The 18,969-nt window shown below is 45.7% G+C and overlaps 8 protein-coding genes across 8 annotated transcripts; 4 read left to right on the forward strand and 4 right to left on the reverse strand.

The window, feature by feature from the left end:
• The first annotated feature begins 81 nt into the window (after positions 1–81).
• EDB82DRAFT_450992 (pyridoxal phosphate-dependent transferase) lies at positions 82–1,769 on the forward strand. The gene is made up of 2 exons (XM_025736850.2): positions 82–400; positions 450–1,769. The coding sequence occupies exons 1-2, from the start codon at positions 217–219 to the stop codon at positions 1,739–1,741; spliced, it is 1,476 nt and encodes a 491-aa protein (XP_025591769.2). The 5' UTR covers positions 82–216; the 3' UTR covers positions 1,742–1,769.
• EDB82DRAFT_466807 (uncharacterized protein) lies at positions 1,770–4,752 on the reverse strand. The gene is made up of 2 exons (XM_025736851.2): positions 2,775–4,752; positions 1,770–2,726 (listed from the first exon to the last, which is right to left on the reverse strand). The coding sequence occupies exons 1-2, from the start codon at positions 4,319–4,321 to the stop codon at positions 2,168–2,170; spliced, it is 2,106 nt and encodes a 701-aa protein (XP_025591770.1). The 5' UTR covers positions 4,322–4,752; the 3' UTR covers positions 1,770–2,167.
• A 750-nt stretch (positions 4,753–5,502) lies between these two features.
• On the forward strand, positions 5,503–7,707 carry EDB82DRAFT_436112 (uncharacterized protein; the record flags this gene model as incomplete). Its single annotated transcript, XM_065607755.1, has 2 exons — positions 5,503–6,078; positions 6,130–7,707. Coding segments are annotated over 2 exons (2,154 nt in total), but the record flags the coding sequence as incomplete, so codon positions are not given.
• A 1,158-nt stretch (positions 7,708–8,865) lies between these two features.
• On the forward strand, positions 8,866–9,858 carry EDB82DRAFT_403928 (ankyrin repeat-containing domain protein; the record flags this gene model as incomplete). The annotated part of the gene is made up of 2 exons (XM_065607575.1): positions 8,866–9,052; positions 9,383–9,858. Coding segments are annotated over 2 exons (663 nt in total), but the record flags the coding sequence as incomplete, so codon positions are not given.
• Positions 9,859–10,347: 489 nt separating this feature from the next.
• Positions 10,348–12,091, reverse strand: EDB82DRAFT_568898 (uncharacterized protein; the record flags this gene model as incomplete). The annotated part of the gene is made up of 4 exons (XM_065609878.1): positions 11,461–12,091; positions 11,319–11,405; positions 10,633–11,260; positions 10,348–10,585 (listed from the first exon to the last, which is right to left on the reverse strand). Exons 1-4 carry the CDS (start codon positions 11,984–11,986, stop codon positions 10,348–10,350), a joined length of 1,479 nt encoding a protein of 492 aa, XP_065463112.1. The 5' UTR covers positions 11,987–12,091.
• Positions 12,092–12,633: 542 nt separating this feature from the next.
• Positions 12,634–13,510, forward strand: EDB82DRAFT_511232 (ankyrin repeat-containing domain protein). The gene has a single exon (XM_025736855.2). It carries the CDS (start codon positions 12,662–12,664, stop codon positions 13,439–13,441), a length of 780 nt encoding a protein of 259 aa, XP_025591773.1. The 5' UTR covers positions 12,634–12,661; the 3' UTR covers positions 13,442–13,510.
• Positions 13,509–14,282, reverse strand: EDB82DRAFT_560804 (uncharacterized protein; the record flags this gene model as incomplete). Its single annotated transcript, XM_025736856.2, has 1 exon — positions 13,509–14,282. The coding sequence occupies one exon, from the start codon at positions 14,280–14,282 to the stop codon at positions 13,509–13,511; it is 774 nt and encodes a 257-aa protein (XP_025591774.2).
• A 2,610-nt stretch (positions 14,283–16,892) lies between these two features.
• Positions 16,893–18,856, reverse strand: EDB82DRAFT_547829 (cytochrome P450; the record flags this gene model as incomplete). The annotated part of the gene is made up of 8 exons (XM_065609508.1): positions 16,893–17,082; positions 17,131–17,309; positions 17,368–17,772; positions 17,831–17,941; positions 18,001–18,107; positions 18,172–18,351; positions 18,604–18,748; positions 18,800–18,856. The coding sequence occupies 8 exons, from the start codon at positions 18,854–18,856 to the stop codon at positions 16,893–16,895; spliced, it is 1,374 nt and encodes a 457-aa protein (XP_065463113.1).
• Positions 18,857–18,969: the final 113 nt, after the last annotated feature.

Genomic DNA, 18,969 nt, shown 5'->3' on the forward strand with positions numbered 1-18,969 from the left:
TATTTCGGATATCGGCGGACGGAACTTCGGATCTAACTAACAAATTCCGCGCTTCCGCTACTGACATTACACAACTGCTATCGCCGGGACTGGCCGAGAGAGGGGTGAAGAGTCAAGCATAAAGTGATTTCGTGATCCCGCATCCCATCATACGACTTTTCTTACACACCAAATCACAAGCATCTTGCGTCTTATACACAGTCAGCATCTTTTACAATGGAGTTGTCATCTTTTGTCGAGCGTCTACGAAGCGGCGCACCGCCCAAGTTCCCCAATGGCGCTAACTCGCTTGAGTTTGCGCGCAATTTAGATTCGCAGGATAAGTTGAGCCATCTCAGAGATGAGTTTGTTCTTCCTACGAAAAAGTATTTGAAGAAAAAGGCTCTTGATGGGTCAATTCGTGAGTCAAATGCCTTTTCAGGGTTGAATTGAGACTAATGGTTGTGAAGCAAATGGTGTTGCGCAAAATGGAAGCGTCACCAATGGAAACGGTACAAATGGTCATGATGATGGTGACCAGCAATGCCTTTACTTTGTCGGTAACTCCCTTGGTGCTCAACCAAAAGCCGTAAGGGAACATCTCAATGCACAGCTCGAAACATGGGCTTCTATCGGTGTAAACGGTCACTTCAGCGCAATGGGCAACTCACCACTACCCGCATGGCAAGATCTTGCGGAGGACTGCGCTATCCGATCCGCTGACATTGTTGGCGCTTCTCCTCATGAGATTGTTATCATGAACACCCTCACAGCCAACCTTCATCTCCTCATGGCCAGCTTCTACAAGCCCAACGAGAAGCGCCACAAGGTCATTCTCGAATGGAAGCCTTTCCCTAGCGATCACTACGCTATTGAGAGTCAAGTAGTCTGGCACGGTCTTGACCCCGAGAAGAGCATGGTCAAGATTGAGCCCAATGAGGATCACATCATCACGACCGACCTCATTCTTTCTACCATTGACCAGCACGCCGACGACACCGCTCTTCTCCTTCTCCCTGGTATCCAGTACTACTCCGGCCAACTATTCGACATTCCCCGTATCACAGCCTACGCACAAGCAAAGGGAATCGTCGTGGGCTGGGATCTCGCACACGCAGCTGGAAACGTTGAGCTCAAGCTTCACGACTGGAACGTTGACTTTGCATGCTGGTGCACATACAAGTACATCAACGCCGGTCCCGGTTCTATCGCCGGTGCTTATGTTCACGAGCGTCATGGAAAGGTTGAGATGAACTCTGAGACAGGCAAGGCTAGCTACAGACCCCGTCTGATGGGTTGGTACGGAGGTGACAAGAGCGTGCGATTCAACATGGACAACAACTTTATTCCCACCGCTGGTGCAGGAGGATACCAGCTATCTAACCCCTCCGCCATCGACCTAGCCAGTTTATCCGGTGCTTTGAGTGTGTTTAACAAGACAACCATGCACGATCTCCGCTCAAAAGCTTTGGTTCTCACAGCATACGCCGAACATCTCCTCGACCAAATCCTTTCAGAGTCCAATGACTCGGAACTATTCCGTATCATCACCCCACGAGACCCTCTGCAGCGCGGAACACAATTGAGTGTATTGCTGAAGGATGGTCTGTTGGATAATGTGAGTGCAGCTCTGGAGGAGAACGCTGTGATTTGCGATAAGAGAAAGCCTGGTGTTATCCGAGTTGCGCCTGTGCCGCTGTACACAAGGTTTGAGGATGTTTGGAAGTTTATGCAAATCTTGAGAGGGGCTTTGAAGAATTAGAATAAAATGGATTAGAATATGATATAATAAGCGTCAATTAATTTTATCTTTTGGATACCGATGTCTGTCTAGTCTAGAATTTGTTTTTGTTTGTTGTTCGTGAGAACACTGGAAATTATAGAAGCACACCACCTACCTAATTTTGACCCTTGCCATGAATACTTTGTGCAAAACAAAGATGGCCATGTGTTTTTCGGCTATGAGCCAAATGATCTATCACTTTTCTTTTACCTTTGCTTGCCGTGTCCCATCATGCCGTGCTTACTGTCGGCTAGACATGGCCCTCCGGTATCTGACGCCATCTGCAGACATGAGGCACGAGCAACACCGTCGGATACGATATTAAGACCATATCCGCAGCAGTGTCCGAACTTCCGCTGTTTCCATCACTGTCGGTTCGTTACGAACTCATAAACAAGTTTCTGTTTACAAGTGATGCGTCAGATCAATCCCCCCACCCCCATCCAAAAGCGCAAACAGGTTCAAAGCTGAGCCGGTATCAGCTTCATTCCCCATTGTCCAATAGTTCGGATCAGGAGTCTGCATCATAGACTCACTGAGTCCTAGAAAGGCCGAGTCCAAATCTCCAAACAGAGGTGACGCCACATTTTGTAGCCCATTATGCTGTAGAAAAGATCTATCTAGCGATTCTCTTCCTCTGCTAGTCGCGGGACTGAGGCCGGGTTGGCTTGTCTCCCTGCGGAATGTTGATGGTGACTCTGTCGTATCAGAGGGTATCAAACCGAATAATTGGCTTGAGTTTTCGGTGCGGCGTTGACGTTCGGCGAGTTCGCGCTTTTCGAGATGTTCAAGGGATGTTGCGAGAAGAGATTGGGCGATGAGGGAATATTGACCTGCGTGGGTATCGTAGTTGGAGCAGTGGTCAAGAGCGTGGATGGCCATCCGGGTGTATTTCTCGAGGACTCTACCAAAACCGCCAAGTAGACCAATCCCTAAGACAAGAGAGCTGGCGAATAACCAGGACCTGTAGACAGTTAGTGGGGAATGGAGTATTAGAGGCTCGAATACTTACACTAGAATAGGAACGTGTCCCACAAGGACACCCCTCTGGATTAGGTCAAGTATAGGATCAACCATCAAACTCGCCGCATCGATGCAAGCATCAGCAAGCTTCGACTTTCCAGATGTCAAAGCAGATCGACCATTGGAAGCCACTGAGCCGTCAGACAATCGTCTGCAGAGTTCGTACATGAGAAATGGGCGGGATACTAGCATGACGGCGTAGTAATACGTAGCCAAGATCTGACACGCTCCACTTGCTTGAGCTCTGTCTTGAATATCCGGATTGGCGACTATGTCTTTGAGCTGTTTCAACCAACGAGACGACCAGTCTCTCAATTGAAGTGATATGCCCTCTGTAAGTTGCAGTGAAATCTTCCGTCGTGAGTAAATCTCTGTAACAACTCCTTCCAGAACTAGGAATATTTGTACCGAAGCATTGAGTAAATCAGGTGATTCATCGAGATTCTCATCAGGACTTTGATAAGGTACCGTGCAATCAACATCCGACGTTGCCGGCGGTCGTCCCATAGATGAACTAAGAAACAGATCAACAACACGTAAACTCTTCCAAAGGCGATCCCTTTGTCTGTGAACATCCGGTCCAAAACGCGCATTGACTTCAGTCCTGTGGATACCGATGGAATAAGCTGCTCGGACAGCTGTGCCGAAGAATAAAAATGCGCCGTTGATTTGACATGAGCAGAGCATGTATAATGTGATAAGAGTAAACATCTGAACTGTTGTGACGCTTAGATTACCCGTGAGGTTGGAATATGCCTTTTCACGCGCATACTCAAAGTACTCTTGCGCGCGTTCCTCGTTATCAATCTTTGTTCCGATGGCTAACACGAGTAGATTAACAATAGTCGTGGCATCATCTGTCTTTTGACCCATGTTCGCCCAGAAGATAAGATCATCTTGCAATCGCCGATGATCGAATAAATCCACAAGCCCTGTCGCAATGGCAAGGTAATTAGATACAGCATGCGGAATGTTGTCGGGGTTAACGCTTGGAATGCGGTTATCGCCAGGTGTTCGACGCGATTGATTCGCGGTGGCATTTTCAAGGACAGAGTATCGACTTGACTGCGGCGCAAAAGCATTCTGTCCAACTCTAGTGGTGACAAGTTGACGCACAGATTGAAAGAAGCTCAATGGTGCACAATCGCCCACAAAGATCAATTTCCCCTGGGCATCGCATACCAGCCTCGCTTCTCTAGGAACTTCAGTTTCATCCTCTGCGTCAATTGCTTGATTCTGTGTCGTTTCATTGTTGATAGGCGTAGTAGCAGGACTATTCCTCCCCGTTGAAATTCTCCCCGTAGAAAGAGCTCTATCAAGTTCCGAAGCAGGCGGTGATCGTAGTGAAGACACTGATCCTTGGGGATTAGCTCTTCGTCGTCGGACTTGAGGTGAGTAATGACAGTCGTGAGGCTTTTGACGACGTGCGCAGTAACTGCAAGGTAATTTCCCGTCGCATTTCACTTTGCGAGATTTACAGCCGTCGCAGGCGTTTGCAATGCGGCTGCGGATATAACGTTCTGTTGGTTCTTGCATTTGGTGGTAATGGGATTGAGGGAAGGGGAATTTGTTGCTACGGAAGCACTGTGGAGATGGAGAGACGGAAAGGAGCGGATGTTCGGCTGAGAAATTGTTAGTGCAATTCTTCGGCCCGCTATAGATTCCGAAGCTTGGCTGTGAGAATGAGACCTCAATTGTATGCTGTTGTAATTGGAGATTGTATGATAAATTGTTCTGATCCTAGAAATTAAATCCTGATGGCTTCACTGTCAATTATTGACTGATAGACTAATTGTATGCACAGTTGGCGGATGCGCACTTCGGATATGCAGACTGGCGGCTAAGTTCATCAGTACAACCACTAACATCAGCCTCAGCATTACACAAGACATCCAGTCACTGATTTTCGATAATGGAAATCTGAAAGTCATCGAAATTACGAAAGAACTGAGTGTAGATAAAAAATCAATACCAATATTCTTAGGTGATACTCAATTTCTAGGTGCAGACAGGCATACTGTCACATCCGATGCTTCCGTTCAACTTTATTAACGTCAGTTGATGGATGACCTGTTTCCCCTGCCCTGTTGATAATTATCCTGTCAATATTTATGAGTCGTTTGGAAGCTTTCGTAATCGGCGATTCGATCGCCCCAAATTGATTCTATTATCAAGTATCTATTTCTATGAATATATAACGTGCAGTGTTTCTGTTCGTGTACACAATGTACTTGTAGATAATTCAGCTATGTAGCTTACTGAAGGGAACCTCAGTTCTATGCTAACCTAATTGAAGATGAAAAGGTAAATTATTCTTTTCCTTAGAAACAGAATTCCAATAGCTTCTTTTTAATTCTTTAACTAAAACACTAATTATATGCACAGTAGGCAGATGTATACTCTACGAAAGGATTGCTTACCTGAGTTTCTTATTGCTGGCAGGCTATAGAAAGGTTTAATTGCATTAAATATCCTTATAGAGGCAATGCATTATTTGAAACAATGTACAACGTAAACCTGCATATTCATCATTTTCAACCTAATCGATTGGCTATCATGCTGGCTAACGTATAGTGGCGGAGTAAGGCTTTACTGAAGGCATACTGAAGACCTCAAAGCGAGCGGGAATGATTTCATCTTCATTAAAAATTTCTCTATATTTCCTCTTATTGTCATTTATCAACATCGACATCAACTTGAGGACAGTGAGCGGTCCAATGTCAAACGGAGTATTTATTGACCAGTCAGCGGAGTCACTATGGCAAGAAGCGCTCCGTGAGCTCGGGCCTGAAGACAAGGCTGTGATCACCAACAAAACGACAGATAAAACTGCCCTTCTTGAAGAACTTCTCAGCCTTGCAGAATCAAAGAGAGATGTCTGCCTTCAGAAGCGATTGAAATACAAGCGAGGCGACGACGAGATCATCATTCGAGACCAAGTTGATAAGATCATCGCTTGGGTTCAGCGCTTCAAGGAAGTCGGCTCTACAGCTATACAATATGACCCTGTTCACGCCGCTCTGCCATGGGCGGGTGTCGTTCTCGTTCTTCAGATTGCCTGTAACGACTCTCAAACGTTCGGTGCAATGGTGGATGGAATCGAGAGCATATCATCTCTCATCGTTCGTTGTTCCGTTATTGAACAGTTATGTCTCAGTGATGGAAACACTTTGCCGTCACAGAATCAACTCCGGCAGGCGCTGGTGAAGCTATACATATCGATAATGCGCTATCTGACCAAGGCGCGGCGGTATTTCAGTAAAAGAACGCTGAGTCGCATGGTCAAGTCCGCAGTTTCGACACCGGAGATAGAGGTTCAGCGATACCTTGACATTATTGCCAAGAAAGCTCAAGCAGTTCATTCGTGTTTCATGTATGTGCAAGGCGAACAGCAAATTGCATCTGGAGCCAAGGTGAAGCAATGCTCAGAGATTTTAAGCAAACTGGAAGAACCTATGATCCGATGTTCTTTACAAATAGCAGACCTGTACCGTCAATTGACCAGGGATAAGAGATTGAGGGCCATGGCTTGGTTGTCTACCATTAATGTTCGCAAGCATCACAACTCTGAAGCCACAGACTATCTCCAAGGATCATGTTCTTGGCTTTTCCAGCATGCTGAACTCTTATCTTGGAAGCGATCGAGCACTTCATCCATTGTTTGGTTGCATGGTATACCGGGCTGTGGCAAAACAAAGCTCGTCTACTACACCATATCACGTCTGCTGGAGGAAGCGGCCAGTGTACAGAACTCTGCTCCAGTGTTGTACTTCTATTGTGCAAGAAATCCTGCAGAACCCAAGAGGGGTGCGCCAATTGAGATCTTACGCAGCCTTTTGAAGCAACTTGCATTTTCTCATGCCGATGGGGCCATCAGAGATGTCGTGGCTGAACTATTTGAAGAGAAAGACAAGGTGGCGGAACGGGAAGGTTGTGAGATTGAGCAGCTGACGATAGAAGAGTGTGTCAGCACAATTCTCAGAATTCTGGAAGAACAGCCAGCTACTATTATTATCGATGCGCTGGACGAAGTTGATCCAAAAAAACGTCAGAAGCTCTTGTCGGCACTACAGAGAATCATCCGAAACTCTTCAAGTCTTGTTAAGGTGATGGTCTCTAGTCGCGACGACAGTGATTTGAGAGCTCACCTCTCCAATTTACCCAACATCTATATCCGAGCCGACGACAATGCGCAAGACATTCGACGATTCACACATCACTATGTACAGCAGGCACTAGACAACGGAGCACTTCTGAATGGAGTCATATCCGACGATCTGAAAGCGAACTTGCTAGAGCATTTGGACAGAAAGGCAATGGGCATGTTTCGCTGGGTAACTGTTCAGATCGACAATCTTTGCGACAACCGGAGAATCAAGATTGAACAAGACGTGCGGGAGGAGCTTAAATGTCTTCCGGAAACTTTAAAAGCTTCGTATGATCAGAACTACGAAAGAATTCGACAGTTAGCGAGACCTAGTAGATTGATGGCCGAGAGAACCATCAAATGGCTTATGTGCGCACAGTCCTTGATGACTCAAGACGAACTACTGCCGGCGTTAATATTCGCGCACGAGAATCACTCTCTAGGTCTCAGTCCGCTGGCTATCTTGGACACATGCTGCAACATGGTCATTGTGGACAATGACGGGTTCGTTCGATTTGCGCATTTGTCTATTCGGGAGTATTTCGAGGATCATGATGATTACAAGCTCGAAGACTGCAATGCTACCGTATTACATCGCTGTCTCGAGGCTTACATCAACACCTCGTTAGACTGGCGATTCCACACATACCATCCGATAGACCTCAAGATCAAACCTTATGCGGCCCTTCATTGGCCTCACCATTTTCGATCAAGTCGTAAACCCAGAAAAGATGATGCCCTCACGATGCTTCTGGAGAGATTCCTGTTTGATGAGAAAGGGCCAAGCCAGGTTTTCAAAGACTGGGTTGAGGAAATTTTGAACCTGGAAAAGTACACAGGAGGGGTGGAGGACCAAGCAGACACGATTGAGTCGATCATGACCACAGTCAGCAATCCACCCTCATCTCTATTCCTTGCATCTTACTGCAACTCAACTTGGATGCTCGAGAAGATGCAAGCACGGTGTCTTGGGAATTGGAGCCTTCTTAACCGCAACCAGGAGTCCGCGGTCTATGTGGCTATCAAGATGAACTCCCCAGACGCTCTCGACTGGCTATTGGAATCTGAGCTAATAGATCCCGAGCACATGGTCAAAGCACTTCATCTCGCGATAGAGGAGAGCGAAATTGATACCGTGAAATCGTTGATTGACTCCGGTGTAGATGGTACAGCAATGACAGAAGAGCGGGAAACAGGTCTAGGGCTAGCTGTTATCCATGGGCAGTATGAGATTGCTGAAGAAATACTGCGCCGGTCTCAGGGTTCAGAGTCCTGGGAGTATGCAGCATTGCTGAGTACGTCGCTATGTGATGCTCTTCAATCAGAATTCCCTTCAATTTTCACGTTACTGTGGGATGCACTCGTCCAGACAGATCCACCCATCTTCTTCCGGGTATTGTTGATCACAAGGGAAGGTGCTTTTGAGGACATCCTGGAAGGCCAAAAACGAGCCCGAAAAGAGCTAGTTGGTCATATGATCGATTATGCCAGAGACTCACAAGTGGAAGCTGTGAGAAGAATCATCGAGTTATCCGACCTTCTTGGAAAGGATTTCAATAACCTATCAGTCGTCGATTCTGGTGCCCTTGCGATCACTTCACGCGGCATCGGCAAATCAGGTTGCGTCATTGATGGACTTCGACCACTTGTTCTTATGACTCTAAGCGTTTCTAAAGGTTGTACCCTTGAACAGTACAATGAAATGACCAGTATACTCCTTGACCTTGGTCTGACATATTTTGGCCCTGGATGGGAAGATGATTTCTACGACGATGATGTCTCGACTCTACAGGAGTTAGGAGTTGGAATGCCACACAATGCATGGTCTCTTCTACAATTAGATCTTTGGGGTCAGTCACCGAGGTTGCTCAATCAGGTCCTCAAGCAAGGTATGGACATTAACGCCCAAACGTCACACGGTGGATACACAGCCCTCATGATGATTGCAAAACGGGGGGGATCTCAAGAATGCTTGGAGATACTTGTCGATCGTGGTGCCGAGATGGATCTAGTCGATGAAGAAGGACGAACCGCACTTTATTGGGCCGTTGCTGAAGGATATATCGATATCGTGGCTTCGCTATTGGACAAAGGAGCCCAACCCAATATCTCGGAGAGGGGTGGGCTGACGCCCTTGGATGTGGCTGCTCGCGAGTGTGAACACGAAATTATGAGTCTTCTCAGATCAAGAGGAGCACTCAGACCCAGATTTAGCCTCTTTGAAGACGGTTTCACGATCCTCTTTTCTCATCAAGCCAGATGTTCAATGTGCTTGAAGATTCTGCTCAAACAGCCTCCACTCCAACACCATGACGACGAGCTTTTGGACTTCATTGAGCTTTCGCCAAGTAGAGAAAGCTCTGCATATTCAACGCCACCTAGCGAAGATGTCGAAATCATCCTACCAGAATTGAACGACATCAATATCATCAACCTTCGTTCGGTTGAAGACGGTATCACGCCATTGCAGATTGCATGTATTACGGGATCAACTTTCGTTGCTCAAAGGTATCTCGACTTTGGAGTTGATGTCAACGCTGTTGATAATCAAGGCTTTTCAGCTCTACATTATGTGGTGTCTCCCTGTAGAGAGTCTACCATCCAGCTCCTACTCCGCAACAAAGCAGATCCGCTCCTTCAAGACCCGAATGGACGAACTCCGCTTCATATTATGATCGGGTCTACGGCGAATACTTACCTTACGCGATATTTCGGATATTCCATGGTCAATTTGTTGATCGAACATATGTCAACTTTGGACACGCCTGACATCAATGGAGATACTGCGTTGCATATCGCAATTCAGAAGGATGATTTAAACTGTGTCGAACTCCTTCTTGCTGCTGGGGCAGATAAAAATGTCATCAACAAAGCAGGTCAATCACTGTTAGACTTGGCTAAATCCATTGATGGCGATGTTCTCGAACTTCTTTGGGATGTTTATGACATATTTAGCAACTATCATACTTCACTTTTCAATACGGACTTTACTGAGGATAATGTATTTGGGGAAGTAACAACTGCACTTATTTCAGAATCTGCCAACAACGATAAGAAGGATACCAAGTGTAATGAGGACACTCTTGATCAAGAATCTGAGAGGGTTGGACGTTATTGGGATACGGGGGTGGATTACTTTGGTTCTCATGGGGTAAAGGAGTTTTCGGAGCTAGGAGGGGCAGATTCTATCCCACTTCGACCGTTGGCATCTAACTATGTATCATCTCAGATGCGGTGATGGTATGGTATAGTTAGCAAGTAAATAGTAATGTTATTTATGCTTTGGAATATCATCTAGTTTTCTTATATAACCTTAATCTAGAAATTTCTCAGTTTCTTTCGTCAGGGATTCGGATACTTCAAATGGTTCTAGTATATTGACATTATGTTCGTATGTACAATAAAACTATTTGCACTAATCTCCCAAATTCAGGACACCAGTTGCACTTTCCAGTTGTACTGCGCCTTCATCTGGCGGACCCGTCGAAACAGTTGAGTCTCCGTTAGAGCTGTTGATAGACACTGAGCTGTTGTTGTTGAGCCGCAGGGCCTCGGGAAAAGATGAATAGGTGTTCGAGTCTCTTGCCTTCCGCCTGATTTTCTTTTCTTTGAGCGTTTCTACCACATCTATCCTCAGCCTTTGTGCAAGCTTACTTAGAGCACATCTCGAGCTATGCCAAGGCTCTCTTCATCGTGGTACTCGGGAAGTCGCCAATTTCGATACAGATTGTTGTGAGACGAGCGAACACCCGGCTTGTCACCCTCGAGGATGTCAAAGTAGTAGTGGCATAGTCGGCAAGTAGGCTTACTACTGCCGATATAATTCCATCGATTCCAGTAACTTTCTACCGCTGTCCATCCCTTCTTCAAAAGGTATTCGTGTACCAGGACTTCCGCATGCAATGAGGGCCTAAACCTTCGGGAAAGCTGAAAATCACGAATAATAATATCGTCAATTCCCATCTGTTTGAGGTCCTCAGCCGCCTGTAGAAGTTGCGTATCTTGGGTTTTATCTTCCGCAACTATATGCTGCATGATGATTGAGCTCGTGAGGTCGGATCTTAAGATCGGGTTTGGAAAGCGTGGACCAGATGGCACCATGGTAATCTCAAAATCCAAGAATAGATCAGGCCATCTTTCAGAAATTGCAACGATACCGAGAGCTGCTTTGCGGTAAGAAAGCCAGCGCCCAAGAAAGTGTCGGAGCTTGCACCATGGCTCGGATCTTGTCATTTCTCCATCTTTGGCCCTCTGCGAGATCATTTTGTTGACATCTGCTTGATCTAGGGCGACGATCGCTTTGATCAACGTGTCACAGTCGCTGATTGCTAAGCTGGCGAGTTACTCTCATGTTCGTAGCGTAATTTGACGAAAGGGAATACTTACATTTATCCTCCGTATTAGACTCTGACATGTTGAGCTTAAACTTACATTTGTCCGCCAAGGACAAGAGGCTCTGGGCCGGCTCGGAAGCTTGAAGAGTTCAGGGCGCGTTTTCGCGGCTATGAAAACACAGGATGTGACTTACTTTCGTCTTCCTCCAATCGTTTGCAACTTTTTAAGCACTCTTGCACGGCTTCGCTCAAACATTGCAGGTATTCTTTCAGCCGGGGAATATTGAACGACAGTATGAACCAAAGCACTCGCTTTCCCAACGCCGCGGTCTGAAAATCGTCTGGATTCTTGCCTACGAGATCTAATAACGCTTGGACGAAATTCTGCGTTGTTTTTAGGCCTCTTGTATCCTTTGAGTTGAAACCAAAAACATAGTTGGGGCCAACAGAACCTTGGAGTATTGCAAGGGCACTGATTGTATCCCCACCACGTTCGTTGTCGCAGACCTGGGCTAACTTGTTAACATAAAATTGGAATGCTTCAAAGTCCGGCATCTCTGCTTCGTATTTTACAGTTGATTGTTTCTCGTGTGGATAAGTAGGAAAGGTCCCAGCTTTTTGCAAAGCCAATTCGAGAACGATGGGTTCGTACAAGACTCCAAGTTGGTGAGGGGTCAAGCCATCGAAATTATCTGACTGCCAAGCCAGTGATACAGACATGATTACTTCTGGACGAGATGGCAGAAGATAGCAAGTTGATAAGTGGGATCAAACACTTGCAGTCGATAGAAGTGATCAAGAACATATCAGACGAAAGAAATGTGGAAGTGTAAGTGTAACTGAATTTCAGGGTTTTTCACGCCGTCTTATATACATGACGTCAAATGTATTTGTCATAGGAGGGGTAATAGAATGAAATACAAGGTTTGGATCTGATGTTGAGCTCTGTGGCGTTACTGTCATGACTACTGTTCGCACACTGTTGCACTATTGGAATCTACTGTTCAGCGTGCAGCTCCTTCTAGAGTGCCAGCGATTACATCACACATAAAATGAAACATGCTCGGAATGTGTTCTAACACCGGGAAAGCATAATGATGATGACCTGGTGACAACCAGTGTCTAAGCCCTGTTTCAATTGAATAGAATAGGACGTCTCTCTTAGAAGGGCTATTGTAATATTCCTTCTAATCATCGAAGTCTTCGGCAATGATCTTAACATACATGTGAAGTAATGGATACTCAACAACCAACAGAAGAATTCAGGGCAACGTTAAATAACCCCGCACGATGACACAGGGACATGTGATCTGATGTTGATAGATAAGCCGAAACCCTATTCATGTTCTTGCACCTCACCCACCTTCTGTAAACTTCGAGAATCGAACTGCTGAAATGACCTCTACTTCTAAGGACGAACTCGTTACCCTAGCCTCGGCTGGAGACCCGAGCCAGTTGGAGGCTATCCTTTCGAAAGAAGAAGAGTCTCCACCAGATGAGACTGTGCAAGAGCTTCTCGCAACAGCCGCAAAGGAGTCCCATCCCGATGTAGTCAGTTTTCTCTTGACGAAGTACGCGTCGGTTTCTCTGAACGAGGAAATTGTCAAAAGTGCAGTCAACTCAGGTTCAATTCTGATTATGAAAGCTCTGTTAGCGCGAGAACCTTTAGCAATCAACATGCCGTTCGACCATTATGGCTCCCCCCTTATCGTGGCTTGCATGAGACGAAAGAATATAGACTATCTTCAATATCTTCTTGAAACCGGTGCTGACCCGAATCAAGACCCGGACGCAGCTACATTCCCTCTAGCCATAGTCGCTGCACTTTACAAGGACCCCGCCGTCATCGACATACTGCTGCAACATGGCGCTAAGCTCGAGCACTCAGGTGCTCTGGGAGCTTCTGCTCGACTGGGGAACGAAGCTATGATGGGCCGTTTGCTGGAGCGTGGGGCACGACTCGAAACTGATGCTGTCCGTCCGTCAGAGCGTGGATCGCCTCTTCATACGGCTGTTGGGGCTGGACATGTCGGCGTCACCAAGATGCTTCTGCAGCATGGCGCTGATCCTAAAGCTTTCGATGGAAATGGTATGATGCCTGTTGAAATCGCTAAGAAGATGCAAGAGAAGGGTAAAGACATGTCGCAAATATTAGAGCTCCTTGGGTATAAATAGAATTATAGACAGTTATTAGTCAGGTGACGACTTATTACTGAATTTCCTCCATCCCACACTCCTATACCTACAAGGCATGGACCACAAAACTAACTCCATTGGCGATCTGTCCGATGACAGCAATATTCTCATTAACATTATAATTAAAGTCCGTAGATGTATCGGTAAGTATCTCTCCAGTGGATGTACACATGGAAGACGAAGCACAAGACAAGCCTGGCACACTGCAGCTCAAGGTATCTCCATTTTTGGCGGGTGGCGTACAAATAACATCAACCTCTGACGATTCCGGAATCTCGTTACAGGTACCGAGTGAGGCAATGTCTTGACCTGGTCTGAAGAGCGCACAGACATACAGTGAGTTGTCAATCAAAAGGCGGCCAGTCAGTGCTTCGATACTGAAGATAGCTGGGGAGTAGGCTGGATTGTTTCCAGAGAAAACTAGGTTGTTACCCTTGACATGATCGGAATAGATGAATGCGCCTTCGACTGAGCCTCGCGAGCCTTTGAGTCGGAAATCGGTGATGACTGGGTGTTCTGCTGTTGTAGCTTCTGTTGTCGCGGTGGTCTCGATGGATGTTGGGGCCGTGGTCGTGTCGGTGACTCCAGTCTCGGTGGAAATCGTGGTCTGAGTGGCAATGATTGACTCTGCCGTGGAAGTCGCTTCAGTAGATGCGGATACGACAATGGTAGTTGCTTCGATTGTTGAGGTTGATTCACTGGCTGCGTCGGTAGTACTCGTGTCACCTTCAGTCAAGACTTCTGAAACAATAGTTGAGCTGATCGTCGAAGACTCTAAAGCGAAACCAGAGCTTGTTGTCTCCAATGCTATCAAAGTCATTGATGAGATAGTTGAGACATCCGAGGCTGAACGAGATTTGGTCAAACTTTGATCTTCATGAATGTCAAATCGAGAGCTTACACATAGATCGAGGTTTGCAAACACTCGCGCCAGCGGTCCCCAGACCAGCGAGGCTAAGCGCTACTGAATAAATGATGCCCAGCCGCATGGTAATTAAATGCAGCACAATAAATACAGACACAAACAAAGTAGTGGAGGGGAAAACAAAAGAGAGAACATGGGAGGAAGTGCAGTGTGTCTTATTTAAATTAAATATTAAATTAGGAGAAGGCAATATACCTAGATCTAGAAGTTTAAACCGCATATATTAATCCAATAGTTCGGATATAGTGACAAGACTAGTGGCTAGCTTTAGAGTTACTGATGTCTCTACAGCACCTGATTCGATGAATGGCACACTAAACCGACGGACAGCAAGCCCTGAAAATTTCATGTCAAGTCTTCCAGCCACATATCTTCTTTCCCTCCTGTTCATCATCTTGTCACCCATCAACTCTCCTCTTCCTCGTGTGATGCCACCAAATCATGCCCAAGCACTGCACCGATCCCTTCCAGTCTTGGCTTTCTGTTAATTCAACCTCCACATCGTGCCCAATCTCCTCAGAATCTGACTCTTCTCTATGTAAGAGCTATCACTGCCCCAGTGTAGTGTCCGTTTTTGCACTTCCTTGTGCTGTAGATTGACCGTCAATTTCTGCGACCATGACATTCGAAGGATGGCATTGAAAAAGGTCCACCATATATACCGGGCTCGCGGACCCATTCCAATCTTTGATGTAATGAATAACTTAAACCATCCCTCTCGAGAAGTAGCCTTTCTGTCCATTTTGTGTCATTGTCTCTGGATAGTATCGCCGGTTTGTTTCCATGCACTATATTGATGCTGGAGTTGTTATCCCTCTTCACTGTTGTACCATTTGCTTGGTGCTTTCTTGGCCTCAAGCACTGATCTTGAGTAAGGGTTGCCACGTGCTGGTATGGATCCCAGTATTCAGCGTCCATGGAAACGTATCTTCTCATTCTCTTTCGTGCTTCTACAAGCGGCGCCTTGCCAACTCGTTTTCTTTCCTCGTCGAGGGATTCGATAGGATGATCCGAAAATTGGCAATCCCATTCTTGGCTGCATTCTCTTCTTTTCGTGCCAGATGTCTTAGGAACAGAGAGCGTCTCGTCGTCCGTTGGATATGTCGATAAAGGTATGGAACGGTCGGGGACCTGGCGTGGCTGCGTCATTACGCTTGTCGGGGGTGACCGTGCGGGATGATTTCAATGATAAATTGATGAACTTGATTGAAAGATTGATGGACGCGATTGTGTCACGTTCATATTGATGGAAATGAGACAAGTCTGTCAATAGAATCGTGAATGAATGATGTTAAAATGATGAAAAAAGAATTGACGAGGAAGCTGGAATAAATGTTGGGAGGAGGGTAATCTTTATGTCAACAAATAAGGTATGCGCTAATGTGTGCACTCGCCTGGGAAGGTGCACTCTTGTAAGCCAGTGAATCAGAGCTATTAGACTTTGAGGAACACCCACATCAACTACCTAGGTATGATTGAAAATTCCACGCAAAGACTTTGAGCTGCAGCAGATCACTATATTGTTCTTGATACACTATGTTCTAGTATTATCGGATCACTCAAGGACATGGCTTTAGCTATCGCACTTCAGATATGTTGATTCTCTGCTGAAAGGTCCCTATCACATTTACTTTGTTCATTATGACACTTAAGCTCTTGCCCCGGCCTTCTCGGTTTTATCTAAGTTATTCATAGAGGTTAGTCTTTCCGTGCAGATTAATTTTAAGATTTCTCTCAAGACTGGGTTTTCCGACAAAGGCGTGACTCATGCAGCGTGAACTCTGTAATATCGATCTACCACAATTAAATACCTATCTTAACATTACAAATGCCATCCAGTCGCTGGCCTTTCGACGACAAAAAGTTTCCATCATCACAATCCCAAGTCCAATTAATTCATCAACCCCAAGACTCTCGGGAGATGCGCAATCTATAGCCATGTCCTTCAACTGTTTTAAGTAGCGCTTGTCTTGTGCTTCTTCGCCTCACCTCGACCGTCCTCGGAGGCCTGGCGTTTCCCATTGCCTTGGTCGCCTACTTCATCAACTTCCTGATCCTCATTCTCAGCCTCGCTCTCATGCTGGCCCTCGTTCTCCAATGCCTCAATCTGATCGGCCCTATTCCGTACTGCCGCCCGTGCCTTTCGCCACTACGTCAATCCCTCATCGTGAGCCAGGTTCTCTACGGCACGATGATTAGCCGAGCCATGTGGATCCGCTTGGTTGAACAAAACACCCTCGCTCCCTTAGATACAGAAATTCAAGAATCATGAAATCCTCTCTGGTATATCCTGTTTTCAAAACTAGTCGTTACCAATGTTAGGCATCTCAGATGTTGCAATAAAACCGAGGAAGAGACAGGAAAAGGAAGAAAGACATAAAGCTCAATTTTGCTAGAGGTTATTGACATATCATTGTGACAGAAGTGATTGGACGGCAAGACTGTGCAATGATATGGAGAGGTGTGGTGAGATCTAATCAATTTGAAAGTTTACTCAAATTCATACTACTCTCTTTGGTGTATAACAACTTGGAGACTTTCTAACAATACTGCTGCAACCCACTCTTTACGTTCTGGTAAAGAAACCAAGTTCCAAGTTTCGTCATCAGCAATAGGCTGCGACACGTTTCGTGGCTCAAAACGGAAGTTGCGAACAAATTGAGATATTGAAACATATAATTCCAGGTGCGAGAAACTGAATTTTGTTACTATTAGAACAAAGGAGTTTTAGAGCTTGACTTACTGTGCCCCCAAGCAGATATTTGCGCCTCGTGAAAATGGTATGTAAAAGCGATCACGGAGGCTGTCTTCGGTTAAAGTCTTTCCGTCCTGAGACAACCATCGATGCGGATTAAAAACCTTAGGACTTGGATATGCCTTCGCGTCGTGTAGATACCAGATAGGTGAAGATATAAGCACCGTCTACAACCGCTTTAGTTAGTAACATTTCCTTGTATTTCGGGGAATTAGTGATACTCACCCCTTCTGGGATAAAGGTACCATGTAGCTCAATTCCTCCGGGTGGTACAGTCCTAGGAAGCATCGCTGCTGCAGCACCGGCCCACCGAATGCCCTCTTTAACGCAGGCCTGCAGACGAGGAATATTTTCGAGTGTCGTCATGTCTGTTGCAAAGGAGACACTGGCCAGATCTTGATACAAATTATCTTGGTAAGCGGGGTTGTGTGCTAGAGCCCATATGATATGGGCAAGCGTTGCGGAAGTGGTATCTGTCCCGGGACCAAGGTTCTCGCCTGCCTCGGACAAAGCAGTTTCAGCGGGCAGGCCAGCATTGCACAGAGTTTGTATGAGATTTGGAGAGTTGATGCTAGTTATATCAGATTGAAAACCAGCCGAGAGAGCGGCTTGCCATGAAGTCTGTGCCCACTAGATGTGTTGATGCGATTAATTCAAACTGTTGTTACGAATTGGATATTGAACTTACGTTTTGGAAGTCAGCGAGGCCTTGAGAATATTGAGTTCTGAAACCCGTCAAGCTATAGAGGCACTCTTCGATCGTCTCCCAAAATTCACATAAGAGAGGAAAATTAGTGAGCTAAGTAAAGATGGTCAATATCAGTATACATAGGAGATAATATTCTTGGGAAAACTCACAACAGGCATCCATGTAGCCTTTTCATCGTTCTTCTCAACCATAGCCAGCTGTTTCCCACCAGCCCAATAGTCAATGGCGTTGATAGATGTACCAAAGGAGAAGTCAGCTATATTGGAGATTAGAAAAAGGCGGTCGATAAAAAGATCGAAAGAAACCAATGATGTTCTTACACATGATGTCTGCTTCAAGAGCTCGTGATGACACGCCCAAATCCACGATAGAATCGTTATTTCGAATCTTGTGGACAAATCTCTGAACATGATGAGAGATTAATCTCTCTAGCTGAGGTACCTTGCTTCGACTAAAAAGCTGAGACATGATCCTTCTACGCTTCGCATGCTCTACCGGATCTCTGTTACGCATCAGTCAAAAGATCAAAAGCATCTGGAAACGTGTCAAACTTACGTTATGGAGAACAGAGCCGGATGACCGCCTTGCACAAACTCTCCATAGACTCTTGGGTCTTTCTTGAACTTGCTTCCCACTTTGTGCACCGTTTCATATGTATCTCGAGAGTAGAAGGACACTTCATTTGGGCCGATACGGATCAAAGGGCCTGGTAGTGTTAGGGTTTAGACTTGAGATTATCACAATTTACCTACCTAGTCTTTCATGTAATTTGGGTAGACTGAGAGTAATTGTGCCATTGTATTCTTGCGGGAATGCCCATGCAAGCCTTGAAAATGCTGCACCGAAACCTGCATTCGGAATCTTGGATAGAGGGGACGTATATTCTGATATAACACGCTACGACATTGGTCAGTTTATACAACCAAAAAAATGAAGAAGTGTTCATACATATATAATGAATCCAAAAAACAAAGCTGTACCAAGCTCAATGAACGGTAGAGTCATGATTAGAATGCGTTATCGTATTGTTGAATTAATGCCGGGGATCATGCCAATTTTTGTTCATGTTCGGGATTGAGCAAAACATATACCAATCACGTAATTCTGTGACAGGAGCG

Source organism: Fusarium venenatum, assembly GCF_020744135.1.
Source record: "Fusarium venenatum strain MPI-CAGE-CH-0201 chromosome Unknown EDB82scaffold_4, whole genome shotgun sequence".
Classification (NCBI taxonomy): Eukaryota; Fungi; Ascomycota; class Sordariomycetes; order Hypocreales; family Nectriaceae; genus Fusarium; species Fusarium venenatum.